Here is a 19029-nt window from a genome sequence, read left to right as displayed (position 1 = left end):
TAATAGTTTTAGAATTTATTTAATTTTAAGAAAAAATTTAATTAAAAATTAAATTTTTAATGAAAAAGAACCTTGATATGCAGCTGCGTAGTTTTTGGTAGTAGCAGGTGCTATATTTGAAAAAAATGGAGTTGGGTGAAAATTCAGTAACAAACAGGCTAGAAAATTTGGCATTAAACGGCTTAAGATTTTGTAGGTTTTCTTTGAAGGTGTTATTGTCTGTAGGAACCTACACGTTGTTAATGTCCGAATTTTCACGGTTGTCATTTTTAATTAATTAATTATTTTTTTTTCGCAACTCAACGTGACAATACTAACAAAACGTGGTACTACCCTAAAAACCTGGTAGTTTTGAAACAACGAAAGAAAATCTTAGGAAATCCCGGTTTTTAGCTATGAATAGAAAAATGTTTGCCCTAATGTTTGCCCTTAGCTATGAATAGAAAAATGTTTGCCCTAAGGGACAAAAATGTTAGATTTTGATGTTTTTGGAAAGAAATGTAGGTCGAATTCTTATTTATAAAAGCTTTTTGAAATCACTAAAAATCTTTAGCGTAACGACAGAGGTGTTGAGAAGGGGGCAGAATATAGAATAAGGTTTTTTTTCAATTTGAAATTTGCTTGGTTTTGACTTAAGAGTTTGACTCCATGCTAATTAAATTACATTCAAACTTAACAGTATCAGAAGGCCAGTCAGCCTTTACAAATAAGAGTGATTCTGCTTTACTTATTTTGAATACTGGATACACATTAAGTCTTTTGGTTTAGCTCTCCTCCCTCCCTCAATTCAAAATTTGAGATCTAATTGACATCCAACATTCCTTTGAGGTTTCAACTCAATCTCCCAAGCAGTTCGTAGGAAACGGCGGACCTGTACACCGTCTTCTGATTTACTCAGCTACGCGTGTTGATTCCAATGAATACCCTTAGAGAATTTTTGCATCTTGGCTTAACAAACGATCCCTAAAAGCTTCTAGCTGATAATACGATCAAAACCAAACCCGATCACCTTCTCTTCTATTAAACAAACACTAACAAGGACTAACATATGCAAATAAAACAAGCAGAATTTTTTCTGTATTGGAGGGGAGCTGGCCCCTCTTCTTTCTCCTCTCCCCCTTTTCGTAGAAATTATTCTGCATATTAGATAGATTGACAAATAAGTGTATTTTAAAGCCAAATATACGGCCATGAATACAGTAAAATGACATAAATGAATATAGTGAATGGGGGGGGGTGTTTAAACCCCTCCCCCCCCAAAAAAATGCCCCCCCCCTACGAAAAATACCCCTCCCCATAGAAATATCCTCTGGACAATTCAATCCTGGCGAAGATTTACCCCGGACAATTACCCTTAACATCCCCACGCGTAAAATTAAATCGGCAAAGAGAAATCAAGACTTCTAAGGAAATTTCGTATATGAATGCTTGCAAATTCACCCAGCGTAAAACTGATTCTTAAAATTTCATCTCCTAGAAAATATTTAAAATTCTCCCAGCAGAAAATTCGTCCTCCCCTCCCCACCCGAAAAATGTATGCATACTTCCCAATAACAAATAAAACAAAGGGCGATTTTTATAACTTAAAAACCTTTCCCCAGGTGATGTAGGGGGTCATTTTATCTCCAAAGACATAGTTATAGGACCTTTCAACTATGCTGAAGAAATAAGCTATCTAGTGGCCATATACCTAGAAAGAATTATTTTCTGACTTCAACTATAAAAAAAAAAACTGACTAAAACTATAGAAAAAAATTCAAATAAAAGTTTCAAATTTAGAAACCTTATTTTCCACAGGGGGGGGGGTATTTTCCACGAGGATATTTTCCAAGGAGGGGTATTTTCCGCGGGGGTTACTTTCCGAAGGAGGGGGGGGCTTATTCGTAGGGGAGGGCATTTTTTGAGGGTAAAACACCCCCCCCCCCATTTACTTTATTCATTTATGTTATTTTACTGTGTTCATGGCCGTATATTTGGATTTAAAATACACTTATTTGTCTATCTATCTAATATGCAGAATAATTGTACCAAACACATTTTGCATGCAGACCCGTTATGCTTACTCCCCCCCCCCCCCTAATGTTCAAATCTATAACGCAAATTTATTTCTAAAGTAACGAAGAAACTAGCAAAAAAAACGATGTGCTCTCGAATTTTACACAGCGTAAACTTGAGTGAGTGGCTTATAATACACAAGTAACAAAACTCCATCCTCCTTCGGAAATTAAAAAATGAGAGGGCGTTTGTTGGGGGGTTCAACACCCCGCCCCCCCATTCACTATATTCATTTATGTTATTTTACTGTGCTCGTAGCCGTGTATTTGGCTTTAAAATACACTTATTTGTTTATTTATCTAGTATGCAGAATAATTGTACCAAACACATTTTGCATGCAGACCCGTTTTGCTTACCTACCCCCCCCCCCCCTAATGTGAAGAATCCATAGTGCAAATTTATTTCTAAAGTAACGAAGAAACTAACAAAAAAACGGTGTGTTCTCGAATTTTAGGCAGTGTAAACTTGAGTGAGTGGCGCATAATACACAAGTACCAAAATTCCATTCCCCTACGGAAGTTAAAAAAATAAAACTCAAATAAAATTCTCAAACTTGGAAAGCCTTATTTTCCACGGAGGTTTTTTTTGGGGGGGGGGGGGGGTGAGGGGGGTGTTTTCCGGGGGGTATACGCCGGCCACCATTTTTTACTTGTGCTTTTCCAGTTTTGTTTTTTTTAAAAAAAAGTGATTTTACTTTTACCTTAAAAATTCGTTTACGTTTACTTTCTTTGATAAACTATCTGTTTTGCACCCATTGATTGTCATGAAGTGAGAATTTTCAAAGTAAAAAACATGAAGTGAATGAAGAGACTTTGGAATTGGTTTAACAACTCTAAAATGGAAGTCAATCTAGTCTCAAACAGTTCGTGGTAACGAACTGTAAATAAGGAGCGACCCGGCTCAATGGTAACCGAAACTCTAGAAAACGGGATACCGATTTTGATAGCAATAGATACATCAAACGAATCAGATTTTAATGCTGATTCCAAATATATAAGTTCCATCAAGTTTACTCATACCCGTCAAAAGTTACGCGCCTGAGAAAATTTGGCTGATTTTTGAAAAAAGGAAGAAAGACCCCCTAAAAGCTATAGAACCTTAATGAAAATCAAATTATCATATTCAGCGTATCAGAGAACCCTACTGTAGAGGTTTCAAGCTCCTGTCTACAAAAATGTGTAATTTTGCATTTTTTGCCAGAAGAAAGATCACGGATACGTGTTTATTTGTTGTTTTTTTTCGTTTTTTTTTTCCAGGGGTGATTGTATTGACCCAGTGGTCCTAGAATATCGTGGGAGGGCTCATTGGAATAGAAATTAAAAGTTCTAGTGCCCTTTTTAAGTAACAAAAAAATGGAGGGCAACTAGGCCCCCTCCCACGCTCATTTTTTCCCGAAGTCACCCGATCAAAATTTTGAGATAACCATTTTGTTCAGTATGGTCGAAAATATGATAACTATGTCTTTTAGGATGACTCCCAAAGGCCCTTTTAGGAGAATCCCCCAAAGGCCCGGGAAGGGCTGAAAGCTATGAACTTTACCCAATGTTAACATATAGTATTTGGTTATTGGGAAGTATACAGACGTTTTCAGGGGGATTTTTCTGTTAGTGGGGGGTGGGGGGTCGGGGGTTATGAGGGAGGATCTTTCCATGAACGAAGTTTTCATGGGGGAAGGGACATTGCTATGAAGGGGGAGCCGGATTTCCCAGCATTATTTAAAAAAAAGATAAGAAATTAAATTTAAAAAAAAGTTTTTTAACTGAAAGTAAGGAACAACATCAAAACTTAACACGAACAAAAAATATTGCGTATATGATTGGGTTCACCCCCTAGTCAATACCTTGCTCTTTAAGCCAAAGATTTTTTAGTACTTTCATTAGAGCTATTTATTCTAATTAGCGGCCTTTGTGATTAAGGGGTCATTTTTAAAGAATTGGAACAAAATTCGAACTTTAGCTTAAAGAGTAAGGTATTTAGTAGGGGGAGAACCCTAATATACGTATTAAAAATATATGAATATAGAAGTTCGTTACGTGCGTTAATTCGTAAGTTACGTATATTTCTTACTAATAAAAACGTTCATAAATAAAATTAAAAAGTTTTGAGAAAGCTATTTAATCAAGTAAAAGTAAATTTAATATGCAAATTTTGTTTTAGTTATTCATGTACGGTTAGCCAAAAACAAAACCTGCATTAATTCAAAAACGTTCAAAGATTAAATAAAAAAAAACAAGTTTTTTTTACTGAAAGTAAGGAACGACGTTAAAACTTAAAACGAGCAGAAATTATTCCGTATATGAAAAAGGCTGTCCCCTCCTCTACGCCTCGCTCTTTACGCTAAAGTTTGACTTTCTCACAACTCTATTTCTTTAAACGATAAAAAACTTTAGTGTAAAACTTGTTTTTTTTTATAACTTTGTGTCTTAGCTTGACTAATCAGTTTCCACTATTTCCTTTTATTTTTCAAGTTCAGTCATTGTAAATTTGGATCCTATCTGATAAATATTTGACACTTTATGTGCCGTGACACTTAATAAACAATATTTTAAGTTGTGTCAATTGCTATTCCTAAAAAATAAAATATATTACTTTTGTTTTAGAGTTGTGTTCCTCCACAAGATATAGGAAAAATAACTGAAGATACTTTGCTTCGTCATGCCCAGTTCATCTGTGATCAAGTAGTCAGCTATGATCAGGCTGCGGAAGGAGAAGAGATTCCTCTGATTGTCACCCCTTGTATGAGGGCCATCGTTCAACTTGCTGGGGTCACCTTTGGTCAAAGGTAGGCATAACCTTCTTGCTATATGTTAATTTACAAATGGACTTGGCCTATTCTACTTATTCATATCATTTTCAATCACACATGTAATATGGAGGGAGGGGGGTCTCCCTCCATAATCTGTCCCTAAAAAGATATGGACAAACAGGGACCTTAAAATGTATTTGCTCCATGTTTTGTCCCTCTTCAACGCCTCCTCCTCCTGGTGCTGATGTTCAATACTTGATTAGAGTGGAAGGTTGTTTTTATATTTGTGAAAAAACAGATATGATCAGCTGCAATCACAATATGTCAGATATGCTTAACTTTATGTAAAGCTAGTTTTTATATAAACCAGTTTAACCAAAAGGTTTATTCACACCTATAGTTAAATTCCTTCCCAAAAAAATACAGTTACTATGAAAAATGTCTTAAAACGGGATTTAGGGTTAAACTGGTGTTAGACAAGACAACGGGAACAATATTTACATTAAAATCATGTTAATCGCTGGAAGTAGAATTATTATAATATATTTGAGCCTGTTTCAAATGTAGAATTCAAGGGAAAAGGGACAAGAAACTCAGAAGCATTGCTGTATATATGTATAAAGTTTGTTTAGGTCAGTTGTTGGTGATCCTAAGTGCGTTTTATTTGTAATGCTTAGAAAAGAAAAGAATAGCTGAAAGCACAGTTTCTTCAATTTTTCTTCAATTTGAGAGTTGTTTTCGATTTGATCAGGCTGGGTCAATCTGAGCTTCGTCATATGAGGTTGGAATCGCTGCCAAGCTTCAACATGCTTCTGCTAATAGCTGGTGGAGGATTGCCAAGAAGACTTTCCTTCGTCTAAGGAAACTTCAATTCTTTCCCTAATAATTAACAAGGGAACTGTCGTGCATAATCCATAGGCAAAGACCGAAGCTCTTGCTAAGGAGTTTGTTGAACTCTCGTATTCGGAAGAGACGGTAAAGAAGTTCCCAATTTCTCCTGTCGAAATTATGCTGTCCTTGATTGTATGAATTACTCCATTTTTAAAGTTCTTTGCATTCTGAAGAGTCTTGTTACGGCCGAATCCACGGGTCCTAATGACATACTTAATTTTGGGTTGAAGTCCTGAAGTACTGAATCAGTTGAACTTTTTTCATCGCTTTTCAGGCTGTTTTTTCGCTCTGGGATCGGTCCATACTCATGAATATCAGCCCTTACCTTTCCTATACGAAACCAGAAGGTGATTGAACGAGTGTGGGCCCGTATAGACCTGTTAGCCTTCTCTTGTACTGGGAAAGTCTATGAAAACTTTTTCAATTATACGCTTTATGAGAACCTGGAATCAGTGTTGGACCCAGGTGGGGGCGAGGTGGGTGCGCGCCCCCTAGCGTAGTCGAAAGTAGTGAATTTGCTTAATTAACTCGAGTTTGCGTTAATTAAACTTGCTCCTAACGTAAGTTTATCGGATCAACCTATTTTGCGCCCCTTTCCTAAGTTTTTTTTCGTATCAACTTATTTTGCCCCCCCCCCCTAAAAAATCCTGGATCCGCCCCTGCCTTGAATAAAATAGCCTTTTAGGTGAACATCAATATAGATTCCGCCGGCGACGTTCAGTACTTGACTGCATCGTGGCCCAGTATCAAGAAGGAATCGAACTTCTATCTAAAAGATCTTTAGTCTCCAGTCTTTTAATAACAGTTTATAAATTATAGGGTGTAGTATATATAATTAAATTAAACTGCAAGTATACAAATTCACCTCTTTCTCAAGAGCTTTCTTTTGTCGTTTCCCCCATTGTCCAACCAACAAAACAGACAAGAAGGTGCACAGCTCGATCCAGTTATCATAAGGTTTACACATAGAAACGGAGCACTTGTACAACGATTTTGGTAATGTTTGCACATAGATTTGGAACAGTCTTCCTGGGGATATTCTTCCTAAAAGTTTATCTGTTAACTTCTTCAAAAGAAAATTCAACCGTAATTGTAAACATGATGAACCGATGCAAAAGACTAGCTGCAAATCAGATTCGCAAAAGTACCTGGCGCCGCGACTTTAGGATAATAAAAAGAAATATGCACAGAGTCTTCTGGTCCTATCATCCCCCTCTGAAATCTAAAGATTTTATGATTTGTTATGCAAGTCTTTTTATTACTCATATAAAGTGTCTTTAGTGCCTTATATTGGGAACAAATTTGGATAAAAATATTGGGCAGGAACATGGGTTTTGTAGCCCCCCCCCCCCAAAAAAAAAAAATCTGCCCCCATATGAATACCCGTGTATGTGCTGGCCCGAATTATCAGGATCTTTTTTTCGTCTTCAATTGTAATTCTCCTCTTTTTTGATTTTTTATGGTATTGTGCCACCCCCCCCCCCCCTCCCGAAATTAACTTGTGAGCGATTGCCAGTTTGCGACAGCTCTTTATTCCAGAGCTGTTATTTTTTGAACCAGCAGTTACCCTAAGTCCGAACAGAAAAAGTTGCTATGATAGGGAATATTTACAAATCGTATCAGTGAGCAATCCAAAATGATATTGTATTCTCACGAGATTTTTATGCCATTCAGTTTTTCCACTCTCGACACTTTTCTTTTCTATGGCTGTTACCATTTTTTAGGTAAATTCAGCAACAATATCTATAGCTGTTGCTGTTGCGTAGGACAGAAAAAAATAATTTTAATGATGGTAACTGCCTTGTTCGCCGACAAAAGGTTTATTTTTGTCCACATAATAAGTTATTTGGCAAAGCAAGTAAATCACTGGAATTCTTTGAAGATTTTTTTTTTTTGAGTTTTTACGGATGCTCCTAAAACTCTTAGAAGAAGTTTCTCCGCTTCAATTATAAAATTATATCTTCACAAAAAACAGAATTTAAACCAAACAGAGACTATTAAGGAAAGGGTTTTCATACTCCAATTGCTACTATCACTGTCCTAGGTCCAAGCAATTATTTTCACCGAGGGTGATCTAGCCGTTTTAGCATGGACGGCAAATGTCTTCTGTTTTCCACTTGGATAGCCTTAAAGCACACATTGGTATATAATGAATAGCATTTATATTCTCTGGCAGACGTCCTTTTGCTGGCTTTACTTTGTGTTGATAATGTGTGTCGGAATTGAAATAAGAACACTTTGTTATGTGAATGCAAAGAAAAAAAAAGTAAAATAAGCTTGACTTTTTTAAGAGAAAAAGATTAAGTTAACCGTTTTGGTCTTCCCTCCATCTCTATTCCAGTTCTGACCTTTGGTTTGCTTTACGGATGTACGGGGTTTTCAGTGTAGTTAACTGTCCACTACCCTATATCGGCTTGATTTTTGTAGGAAAAACATAGTGAAAAGAGAAGGAAGAGGCATAGCAGCTAAGAAAAATAAACCGGAGACGAAGACTACGACAACACCGCTGGTTAGAAATGTGTTTGAAATGTTTTTTACTGACCAGATTGCGCAAAGTGAAAAAGCTGATCAGGTAATTTTATTTATATTACTTCATCAATTTTACGTATACGTATAACATAGGTAACACAATGAGGAATTGCTTCAAAACCGTGAAATTTAGACGAAAATTAATGAAAATTTCGGCTCTGTACGAAAGAGTCTTCAGCAGAACAAATAAATAAATATAAAATTAAACTTTCAATAAAATAAGTAAAAATAAACTAAAACCAAGATTGAATCAGTGATAGAATCATTTCTTAAAATAAGTTCAGCCAAGAAAGAAAAAGTAACAATGCAATTCATTCAGATTAAAATAAATCAAAGGCAAATTCTAATACAAGTCTTGCTTTATTGGAAGCAAACATCATTGGTCTTTTTGATAAAGACGTACATCATTTTTAGTTAAATTTGTGTATAATGTGTTGAGTAAGCATTCTCCTACATCTGTATTTAAAGAAGTATTATCTTTTAAATTAGTTTAGTTTCTGTCGTCTCTCGAAAAATTTGTTTGAGTCCCAGATCATTACTAATGAGGGCAGTATTTCCAAAAAATTTTTGGTTTGGGTTTTGAAAATATGGTCACTCAGATCCTAATCAAAAGAGCTGGAGACTATTAGAATTCAGAGCCTTTATTATACTAACCTTATGTAGCTCTAGACCTTCTTCTAAATTTCGGTATTAAACAGAAAAGATGCAATACGAGTCAATCTTTCATAAAATTAAATTTAAAAAAAAACAAGTTTTATTTAACTGAAAGTAAGGAACGACGTTGAAACTTAAAACTAACAGAAATTATTCCGTATATGAAAGGGGCTGTCCCCTCCTCAACACCTCGCTCTTTACGCTAAAGTTTTTCATTGTTTAAAAAAATAGAGTTGTGAGAAATTCAAACTTTAGCGTAAAGACCGAGGCGTTGAGGAGGGGAAAGTCCCCTTCATATACGGAATAATTTCTGTTAGTTTTAAGTTTCAACGTCGTTCTTTACTTTCAGTTAAAAAAAACTTGTTTTTTTTTAAATTTAATTTTTGTAAGTTTTTGAATTATTGCAGGTTTTGATTTTGGCTCACCGTACATGAATAATTTAAGCAAAATTGGAATATTAATTTTACTTTTATTTGGTTAAATGGCTTTCTCGAAACTTGTTTAGTTTTATTTACGAACGTTTTTATTAGTAATAAATATACGTAACTTACGAATTAACTTATGTAATGAACTTCTATATTCATATATTTTTTAATACGTATATTAGAGGGTTCGCCCCGTAGTCAATACTTTGCTCTTTAAGCTAAAGTTCGAATTTTGTTCCAATTCTTTAAAAATGACCGCTTAATCACAAATGCCGTTAATTAGAATAAATAGCTCATTACGAAAGCACTAAAAAATCTTTGGCTTAAAGAGCGAGGTATTGACTAGAGGGTGAATAATCATATACGTAATGTTTTCTGTCGTTTTCCGTCGTTAAGTATTGATGTTCCTCCTTACTTTCAGTTGAAAAACCTGTTTTTTTTTATATATATAATTTCTGATCTTTTTTTAAATAATATTGGGAAATCCGGCGCTCCCTTCATTGCAATTTCCCTTCCTCCATGAAAACTTTCTTCATGGAAAGATCCTCTCACATAAACCCCGACCCCCCCCCCCACTACCAGAAAAAATACCCCCTGAAAACGTCTCTATACTTCCAAATAACCAATACTATATGTTAACATTGGGTAAAGTTCATAGCTTTCAGCCTTCCCCCCGGGGACTTCGGGGGATTAAGTCATCCTAAAAGACATAATTATCATGTTTTTGGCCATGCTGAACAAAATGGCTATCTCAAAATTTTGATCGAGTGACTTTGGGAAAAAAATGGGCGTGGGAGGGGGCCTAGTTGCCCTCCATTTTTTTTGGTCTCTTCAAAATGGCACTAGAACTTTTAATTTACGTTCCAATGAGCCCTCCCACGATATTCTAGGACCAGTGGGTCGATACGATCACCCCTGGAAAAAAAACATGCATCCGTGATGTTTCTTCTGGCAAAAAACGCAAAATGCCACATTTTTGTAGATAGGAGCTTGAAACCTCTGCAGTAGGGTTCTCTGATATGCTGAATATGATGGTGTGATTTTCATTAAGGTTCTATAGCTTTTAGGGGGTCTTTCCTCCTTTTTTCGAAAATCAGCCAAATTTTCTCAGGCGCTTAACTTTTGATGGGTAGCACTAAACTTATATATTTATATTTGAAATCAGCATTAAAATCTGATTCTTTTGATGTATCTATTGGTATCAAAATTCCGTTTTCTAGAGTTTCGGTTACCATTGAGCCGGGTCGCTCAATGGTAATTACTAAACACTCTTGTTCTTTGTATTAAGCTATTAAGTTTTAACCCTCAACATTAATCATACAAAAGACTGTTTTAAAAATTGCTTTGGAAAGAAAATACGTTTTTGTCACTAAACGGATAGGGCAGAAAAAAAAAATACACGAATAATGACCACATGGATAAGGCCCGAGTTGGTAAGTCGATCACTTTCCTCGACCTGTTATAAGGAATTGCTATTTCAACATTAATTGTTGATAAATCTTCCTATAGTAATTTTGTTTTAACTGTCAGAGTTTAATGCACGAAATCTTTCTATTAAATTTTTGAATTCTCTTGAATTTAACCACCAGCAAATCCAAGATCATTATTGTTGCTGAATTGGCTCAAAAGGTTATTTGAATTTTATTTTTTTTTTTTATTTAGAAATCAAGTCTTGTTTATATTTTCGTACTTTAATATAAAAAAATAGACTGGCGTTAAAGATTTTGTATTCATTATATGAACTATTCGACTGTCATTTCGACCAGGCTTCAGTAAAACCAATAAAAAATAAAATAAAGAAATTAAAAGAGAAAACAGGCAATGAACACAGATTTTTGGTTTTGATTAAAGTATACGTAAAGTGAGATTCTATGTTTCTAAATTTTATTTTTATTTTTCCAATAAGATTTTTGTCATTTTGGGGAAATTAAACTAAACTTTTTCATAATTTTCTTGTGAATATAAAAAGGTAAGAGTAACCTCTTTTACAGTAAATTAATTAAAAAAAACTTTTTCCACAAAAGTTTTTCAAAAAAAAGTAAAGAAGTCCGTTAAACCAAAAATGAACAAAAATAGAATCAAATAATCTACCAAGCATACAACTAACACAAATCAGTATCAATAAATGAATAAAACCCAAAACAGACTCAAATTAAAATTAAAAAACAGTCAAACTCAAAACGAGTTGAAATTAATCTGAGTAAGGTTCTGAACCCTACGCTTTCTAAAAGCCAGAATATAATTTGTAACTTACTGGAAAAAATTCAAATTAATTTACTGAAAATAATGTGCATTGTCAGTTTAATATGCATATGCTTATATTCATTCCTTAAAATCTTAATTAATTTTTTATTTTTTAAAGTTATAAAAATGAAAAAATTTAAGGGAATTTTTTTCAGTAAAGTAAAAATCATATTCTAGATGTTATAAAGCGTAGGGGTGTAGAACTCTACTCATATTGATCTCTGCTTGTTTTGAGTTTGACTGCTGTTTATTTAAATTTCTGTTTGTTTTGGATTTCATTTATTCATTGACACTGATTTATGGTAGTTGTATGCTTGGTAGATTGATTCTATTTTTGTTTATTTTGGTTTAATGGAATTCTTTACTTTTTTTGAAAACTTATTTTGTGGAAAAAGTTTTTTTTAATTAGTTTCTGTTCGTTTTATATGGGCATAGTCTTTTACAGGGAAAAACACTGAGCATCTTTTAAAGTTAAACAACCATCCCTTCCATAAAATCCTTAAATACCCTGGGGGTATAACTTACAACCCTTGCTCCTAATCTCTGGGGATTGTTTCAAGACCAAAAGCCTTTTTATATGATATTTAGACTATTTTGAATAGAATGGCTATCTCAAAATTTCTATTAGATGCATTTCGGGACAATACGACGTGTCTCTTGGTGTGTGTGTGGGGGGGGGGGGGTAGCTGCCCTCCGATCACTTTAACTCTTAAAAAGAGCACTAGAGCGACTGATTACCAATCCAATGAGCCTCCTCCGAAGTTTATGTGACCACGCTTTTGATAATAAATTAAAGTTCAAGTAGGGATAAAATCCTTTTAATAGACAGTGATGATGATAACAGTGATAGAAATTCACAAAAAATACCAGATATTTCAGCCACATATACAGTGACCGTCATCAGTAGTAAAACTAAAATAAAACAATTTAAACAAAAGTTTATATACTAAATCAAATAACACTACATATTGTTTAAATCTCTAATTCTTTTCAAAGCAAAGGCGGAAGCTAGCCTCTTTGACCTTCTTGGATTCGGTTCATTAGCGTTCAATGATTTAACATTTGGACAAAGGTCAACTACATTGGGTGAATTGAACTTTACTCTGTCAGACTTTAATAAATTATCATAGATAGAGTCCAGCCCATATTCACCTGTATCCCGATTCAAAGCAATATTCTTGAATAAGATTTTCTTTATTTCAAGAGTTTCACGAAAATTTTACTTTAAACCTCGATCCCTAGAAATCAAATAGTCATTCTCGAACAGAATAAAATGGTCAGGAAAATTAAAAAATATGTTCTGAAAGGGCTGAAGTGAAATCTTCAGACTTAGAATCTTGCTTTAAAGCCGAAGAAATAGAATCTTTATGTTGTAATAATCTCATTTCCAAACTCTGGTTAGTACGTCCCACGTATGAGCTTCCGCAAGTACATGGGATCTGATAAACCTCACTTTGTTGCCCCAACGAAGTTAGATCCTTCCCAGAATTTAGAAAACTATCCAAAGTATTATTACTCTTTAAAACTACCCTTGGACCATTGCTCTGTAAAATTCTCTAAAGTTTTTCACTAAGGCTGGGTACCTATGGAAAGGATCTAACAACCTACTTCTCCTAATTTATCTCAAAGACATCCTTAGAAATCTCCAGAAGACTTTTTCTTCTTTTTGAAAAATTCTGGATAATTAGCCACTCTCGATACATGTTGCTTGTTAGTATTTTCTTAGAAAAGACAACTCCTCCTCAACAAATTTTGGAGAGCAAATACTAAAGATCCGATCAGTTACAGAAATGATCAAACCAATTTTTACTTGGCGAGCGTGACCGGAACTATAAGACAAAAATCTATTTATATTTGTCGGTTTTCTGTAAATTTTAAAATCCAGACTATTTTGATTTTTCAAAAGAAGAACATCAAGGAAAGGAAGTTTCCCATTCTCTTCCAATTCAACGGTAAACTTTAAATCCCCTCCCAAACAATTAAGATGTTCCAAAAATCCTTTTAATTCCTCCTCCCCATAATCCCATACTGAAATAATGTTATCCATATACCGGCCCCAGAAACTTTTGTTTTAAATTGTTTTATTTTAGTTTTACTACTGATGACGGTCACTGTATATGTGACCGAAATATCTGGTATTTTTTGTGAATTTATATCACTGTTATCATCATCACTGTCTATTAAAAGGATTTTATCCCTATTTGAACTTTTATTCATCGTCATGGAAAGGCAGTGTGGTCTCCGAAATTATCTATGCTTTCGATAAAACCCTTATATGCCCCCAGGGCAATACTTTCAACCATTGCCCTGAGAGCTAGGTGATTTCTTATACTCAAAGACATAATTTCCAGACCTTTCAAATACGTAGAACAAAATGGCTATCTGAAAATTTTTATTGGAAGTGTTTGGGGAAATGAGGGGCGTGGGGGGGGGGCTTTTGCCCTCTTATCACTTTCGACTAATAAAAAAGGCACTAGTCCTTACAATTTCCAATCGAATGAGCCCCTTTTGAAGCTTCTACGACAAAACTTTTCATAAAAACCTTGTATGCCCCAAAAACATAACTTACAACCCTTGTCCTGGGGGCTATGGGGGGAGGGTTTTTATTCTCAGAGACATAATTTCCAGACTTTTCAACTACGTGGAACAAAATGGCTATATCAAAATGTTGATCGAAAATGTTTGGGGAAATGATGGGCGGGGGGGGGGGATTCTCCATTCGATTACGTTCGACTATTAAAAAAGGCAATAGCCCTCTCAATTTCCAATCGAACGAGCCATTTTTGAAGTTTTTACGACAAGGCTTTCTATAAAACCTTATATACCCCCAGGGAATAACTAACAACCTTAGCCCTGATGGCTGTGGGGGGGGGTGTCATGCCCAAATATAAAGTTTCCAGATCATTCAACTACGTTCAACAAAACGGTTATATCAAAATGTTTATCGGCAGTGTTGGGGAAATGATGGGCGTGGGGTGGCATTAGCCCCCCGATCGCTTTTGACTATTAATAAGGCCACTAGACCTCTTGATTCCAAATTGAATTAACCCCTTTTGAAGTTTCTACGACAAAGCTCTCTATAAAAAACCTTATATGCCCCCAGGGCATAACTTACAACCTGTGATATGGGGGCTGTAGGGGATTTGTCATCATCAAAGACATAATTTCTGGATCTTTCAACTACGTTTAACAAAATGGCCATCTCAAAATTTTGATTGAATGTGTTCGGGGAAATGGTGGGCGTGAGAAGGGGACTGGTTGCCCTCCGATCACTTCCAACTATTAAAAAGGGCACGAGCCCTTTCAGTTTCCGATAGAATGAGCCCATTTTGAAGTTTCTACTAAAACAATTTCTATAAAAACCTCATATGCCCCCAGGACATATTTAACAACCCGGGCCATGAGGGTAGTGGAGGGGGGGGGTGTCATCCTCAAATACGTAACTTCCAGAACTTAAAACTACGTTGAACTAAATGGCCATCTCAAAATTTTGATTGAATGTGTTCGGGGAAATGGTGGGTGTGAGAGGGGGATTAGTTGCCCTCCAATCACTTTTGACTATTAAAACAGGCACTAGTCCTTTCAATTTCCAATCGAATGGGCCGTTTTGGAAGTTTCTACTAAAATACTTTCTATAAAAACCTTATATGCCCCCAGGGCATAACTTAAAACCCTTGCCATGAGGGTTGTGGGGGGGGGTGTCATCCCCAAAGACATAATTTTCAGAACTTTAAACTACGTTGAACTAAGTGGCTATCTCAAAATTTTTATTGATTGTGTTTGGGGAAATGGTAGGTGTGAGAGGGGGATTAGTTGCCCTCCAATCATTGTAGACTTCTATTTAGGGCAATAGCCCTAATTAAAATTAGGGCTAGTACCCTAATTCAAAATCCAATTCAAATTTCCAATTGAATGAACCGTTTTTGAAGTTTTTAAGACAACGGCTTTTATAAAAACCTTTTATACCCCCAGGGCATAACTCACCACCTTTACCCTGGCGGCTGTGGGTGGGGGGGGGGGTTATCATACTCAAAGACATAGTTTCCAGACCCTTCAATTACGTTCAACAGAACGGCTATATTAAAATGTGGACTGGAAGTGTTTGGAGAAATGATGGGCGTGGGGGCATTCGCCGTCCGGTCACTTTTGACTGTTAATAAGGTCACTAGCCCTCTCAATTCCCAACTGAATGAACCCTTTTTGAAGTTTCTACGACAACACTTTCTATAAAAAAAAACCTTATATGCCCCTAGGGTATAACTTACAACCTTTTCCTTGAGGGTTGCAGGGGGTTTGTCATCCTCAAAGACATAACTTTAGGCCTTTCAACTACGTTAAACAAAATGGCTATCTAAAAATTTTGATTGAATGGCTTTGGGGAAACGGTGGGTGTGAGAGGGGGGTTATTTGCCCTGCAATCACTTTCGACTATTAAAAAGGGCACTAGCCCTTCAATATCCAGTCGAAAGTTCTCAATTTGAAGTTTCTTCTACAACACTTTCTATAAAAAGAACCTTATATGTCCCCAGGCCATAATTTAGAACCTCTACCCTGAGGGCTGTAATGTGGGTTGACATCCTAAAAGACTTAATTTCCAAAACTTTTAATTACGTTGAAAAAATGGCTGTTTCAAAATTTTCATTGGATGTGTGTGGGGAAATCGTGGGCGTGAGAGGGGGGTTAGTTGGCCTTCAATCACTTTTGACTATTAAAAAGGACACTAGCCCTTTCAATTTCCAGTCGAATAAGCCCTTTTTAAAGTTTCTACGACAGCCCTTTCTATAAAAACCTGATATGCCCCCAGAGCGTAAGTTAGAACCTTTGCCATGAGGGCTGTGTGTGGAGTGTCCTCCTCAAAGACATAATTTTCAGATCTTTCAACTAAGTTAAACAAAATGGCTATCTCAAAATTTTGACTGGATGTATTTGGGGAAATGGTGGGTGTAAGAGGGGAGTTAGTTGCCCTCCAGTCACTTTCAACTTTTAATTAGGGCACTAGACCTTTCAATTTCCAATTGAATGAGCCCTTCTTGAAGTTTCTATGACAACACTATCTATAAAAACCTTATATGCCTCCAGGGCATAACTTCCAACCCTGGCCCTGAGGGATGTGGGGGATTTGTCATCGTCAAAGACATAAATTTCCTGAATTTTCAACTATGTTCAACAAAATGGCTATCTCAAAATTTTGATTGAGTATGTTTTAGGAAATTGAGGGCGTGAGAGTGGGGTTAGTTGCCCTCTAATCACTTTTGACTATTAAAAAGGGCACTAGCACTGAAAATTTTCATTGGATTTGTTTGTGGAAATGATGGGCGTGAGGGGGGTTAGTTGCCCTCCAATCACTTTCTACTATTAAAAAGGACACCGGCCCTTTCAATTTCCAATCGAGCTCCTTTTAAAGTTTCTATGACAACCCTTTCTTTAAAAACCTTGTATGTCCCCATTGCATAACTTACAACGCTTTCCTTGAGGGCTCTGAGCGGGTTATTATCCTCAGAGACCTAATTTCCAGAACTTTCAACTACGTTGAAAAAATGGCTATCTCAAAATTTTGGTTGGATGTGTTTGTGGAAATGGTGGGCGTGAAAGGGGATTTAGTTGCCCTCCAATCACTTCCCACTATTAAAAAAGGCACTAGCCTTTTAATTTCCATTCAAATGAACCCTATTTGAAGTTTCTACGACAACACCTTCTATAAAAACCTCATATGCCCCTAGGGCATAATTTTACAACCCTTGCCTTGACGGCTCTGAGGGGGTTATCATCCTCAAAGACGTAATTTCCAGATTTTTCAACTACGTTGAACAAAATAGATATCTCAAAATTTTGATTGCATGTGTAGGGGGGAGTTTTGGGCGCGAGAAGGGGGCTAGTTGCCCTCCATTCACTTTCAACTATTAAAAAGGGCACTAGCCCTTTCAATTTCCAATCGAATGAGTCCTTTTTGAAGTTTTTACGACAGCGCTTTCTGTAAGAACCTCATATGCCCCCAGGGCATAACGTACAACCTGTGCCCTGAGGGCTCTGGGGGGAGTGTCCTCCTCAAAGACGTAATTTCCAGATCTTTCAACTACGTTTAACAAAATGGCTATTTTGATTGGATGTGTTTGACAAGATGGTGGGCGTGGAAGGGGTGTTAGTTGCCTTCCAATCACTTTTGGCTATTAAAAAGGACACAAGCCCTTCCAATTTCCAATTAAATGAGTCCTTTTTGAAGTTTCTACGACAGCCCTTTCGATATGAAGTTCCCTGGTCTAATACCAACCAAAAATATATTGTGCCAACATCTTTCTTTACTAAGGCAGCGCTATTGCGCTGCCTATGATTGTCAAAATTAGTTATAAATTGAGCTTGCCAATTTTGTCTTTAAAGGGCACATGTATATGCTTAGTCTTGAAATGAATTTGTGGTTTTATAGTCTGTAATTCTCATTGACAGAAAGTTTCCAATGTATTTTGTCATTTTAAGTATTTAAAATCCAGTAAACTTTATTTATTTTACTATAACGGGTGTTTTTATAATTTTTTTTTCATTAATCTGGGGTCCAAAAATAAACTCTTCATCTTCTTGATCTCTCTTTCTCCTTTCTTAGAAGAATGAAAATATCTGTTAAAAGAAAAAAAAATATCATTAATAAAAGCAGAACTAACGATTATAATTTTAGAGCTAACTTCATTATAAAACTAACTTTATTTTTTTTTTTTTAATGTAACAGCAACATGGGGGTAATTTTTGGGAAGACAAGGTAGCTAGATCCCTGGAGCCTTGACAACTTCATTTTTACAAGCCAGTCTCTTGGCTTCATTTTATTTGTATTCTTTAGCCCTAAAGGGTGGGCTAAGGCTACTGTGTCTTAGAAATAGAAGGTGCTACCAACTGCTGCTAGCAATTATGTGCATGTTGGAAAAAAGACATTATTTCAGGATGTACTCATCCTCAATAAAATTAGTTCTAAAATTAGTTTGAAAGACACATAAATGCAAATTTGAAAGCGGTAGAGGTAATCAATGGTACTTCGTCATTATTAGATTTGTATCGCTTCGTGATAATCAAGTTTGTTCCGACGGGCCCGTGCGCCGGGCTGTTTCAGGTGGGGGGAGTAATTGTAAAAAAAAAATTTAAGGAATAATAAAAAAAACTAATTTTGCTTTTTAAATTTATGAAGAAGTACCCTGAAATCTACGTAAATTTGAGATTTTCGAGTCGGATCAGGCTTTTAGCCCCCCCCCTTGGTAGTCGTTCCTGGTATCTGTGTTTTATCCGAGTTTCGGCTTCCCACTGATTTGGAGCATTTGGAACCAACTGCAAGAAAACTGCTTGCCGTTTCATTGCAGTTGTTGTTGGTCAGGACTCGGGAAGGAAGGTCAGACTGGTTACCCAGCTTGTGAGATTGATGAAGATCGGTCACTTAATTTGCTCTTCAAATGCCAGAATTTATACCGCTGTATGTGTTATTCTTTGAAAGATAGGGTAGGGGGGGGG

General features: G+C 36.0%; 1 protein-coding gene across 2 annotated transcripts in view; it reads left to right on the top strand.

Annotated features, from left to right (window-relative positions):
* The window catches only part of LOC148955498 (DNA (cytosine-5)-methyltransferase PliMCI-like), a 115085-nt gene that overhangs the window by 12261 nt on the left and 83795 nt on the right, over nucleotides 1–19029 (top strand). The window contains exons 5-6 of one of the 2 annotated variants that reach the window (XM_089102464.1): nucleotides 4656–4837; nucleotides 8120–8264. In XM_089102464.1, coding sequence (XP_088958590.1) covers nucleotides 4656–4837; nucleotides 8120–8264 — 327 coding nt within the window. The remainder of the gene's footprint in view (nucleotides 1–4655; nucleotides 4838–8119; nucleotides 8265–19029) is intronic. The other variant, XM_089102466.1, reaches the window with a different exon arrangement.

The sequence above is a fragment of the Artemia sp. Qi Xiang Cuo genome, chromosome 2 (genome assembly GCF_049724085.1).
Source record: "Artemia sp. Qi Xiang Cuo chromosome 2, ASM4972408v1, whole genome shotgun sequence".
NCBI classification, from domain to species: Eukaryota; Metazoa; Arthropoda; class Branchiopoda; order Anostraca; family Artemiidae; genus Artemia; species Artemia sp. Qi Xiang Cuo.
This window is presented reverse-complemented; position numbering and strand designations above follow the sequence as displayed.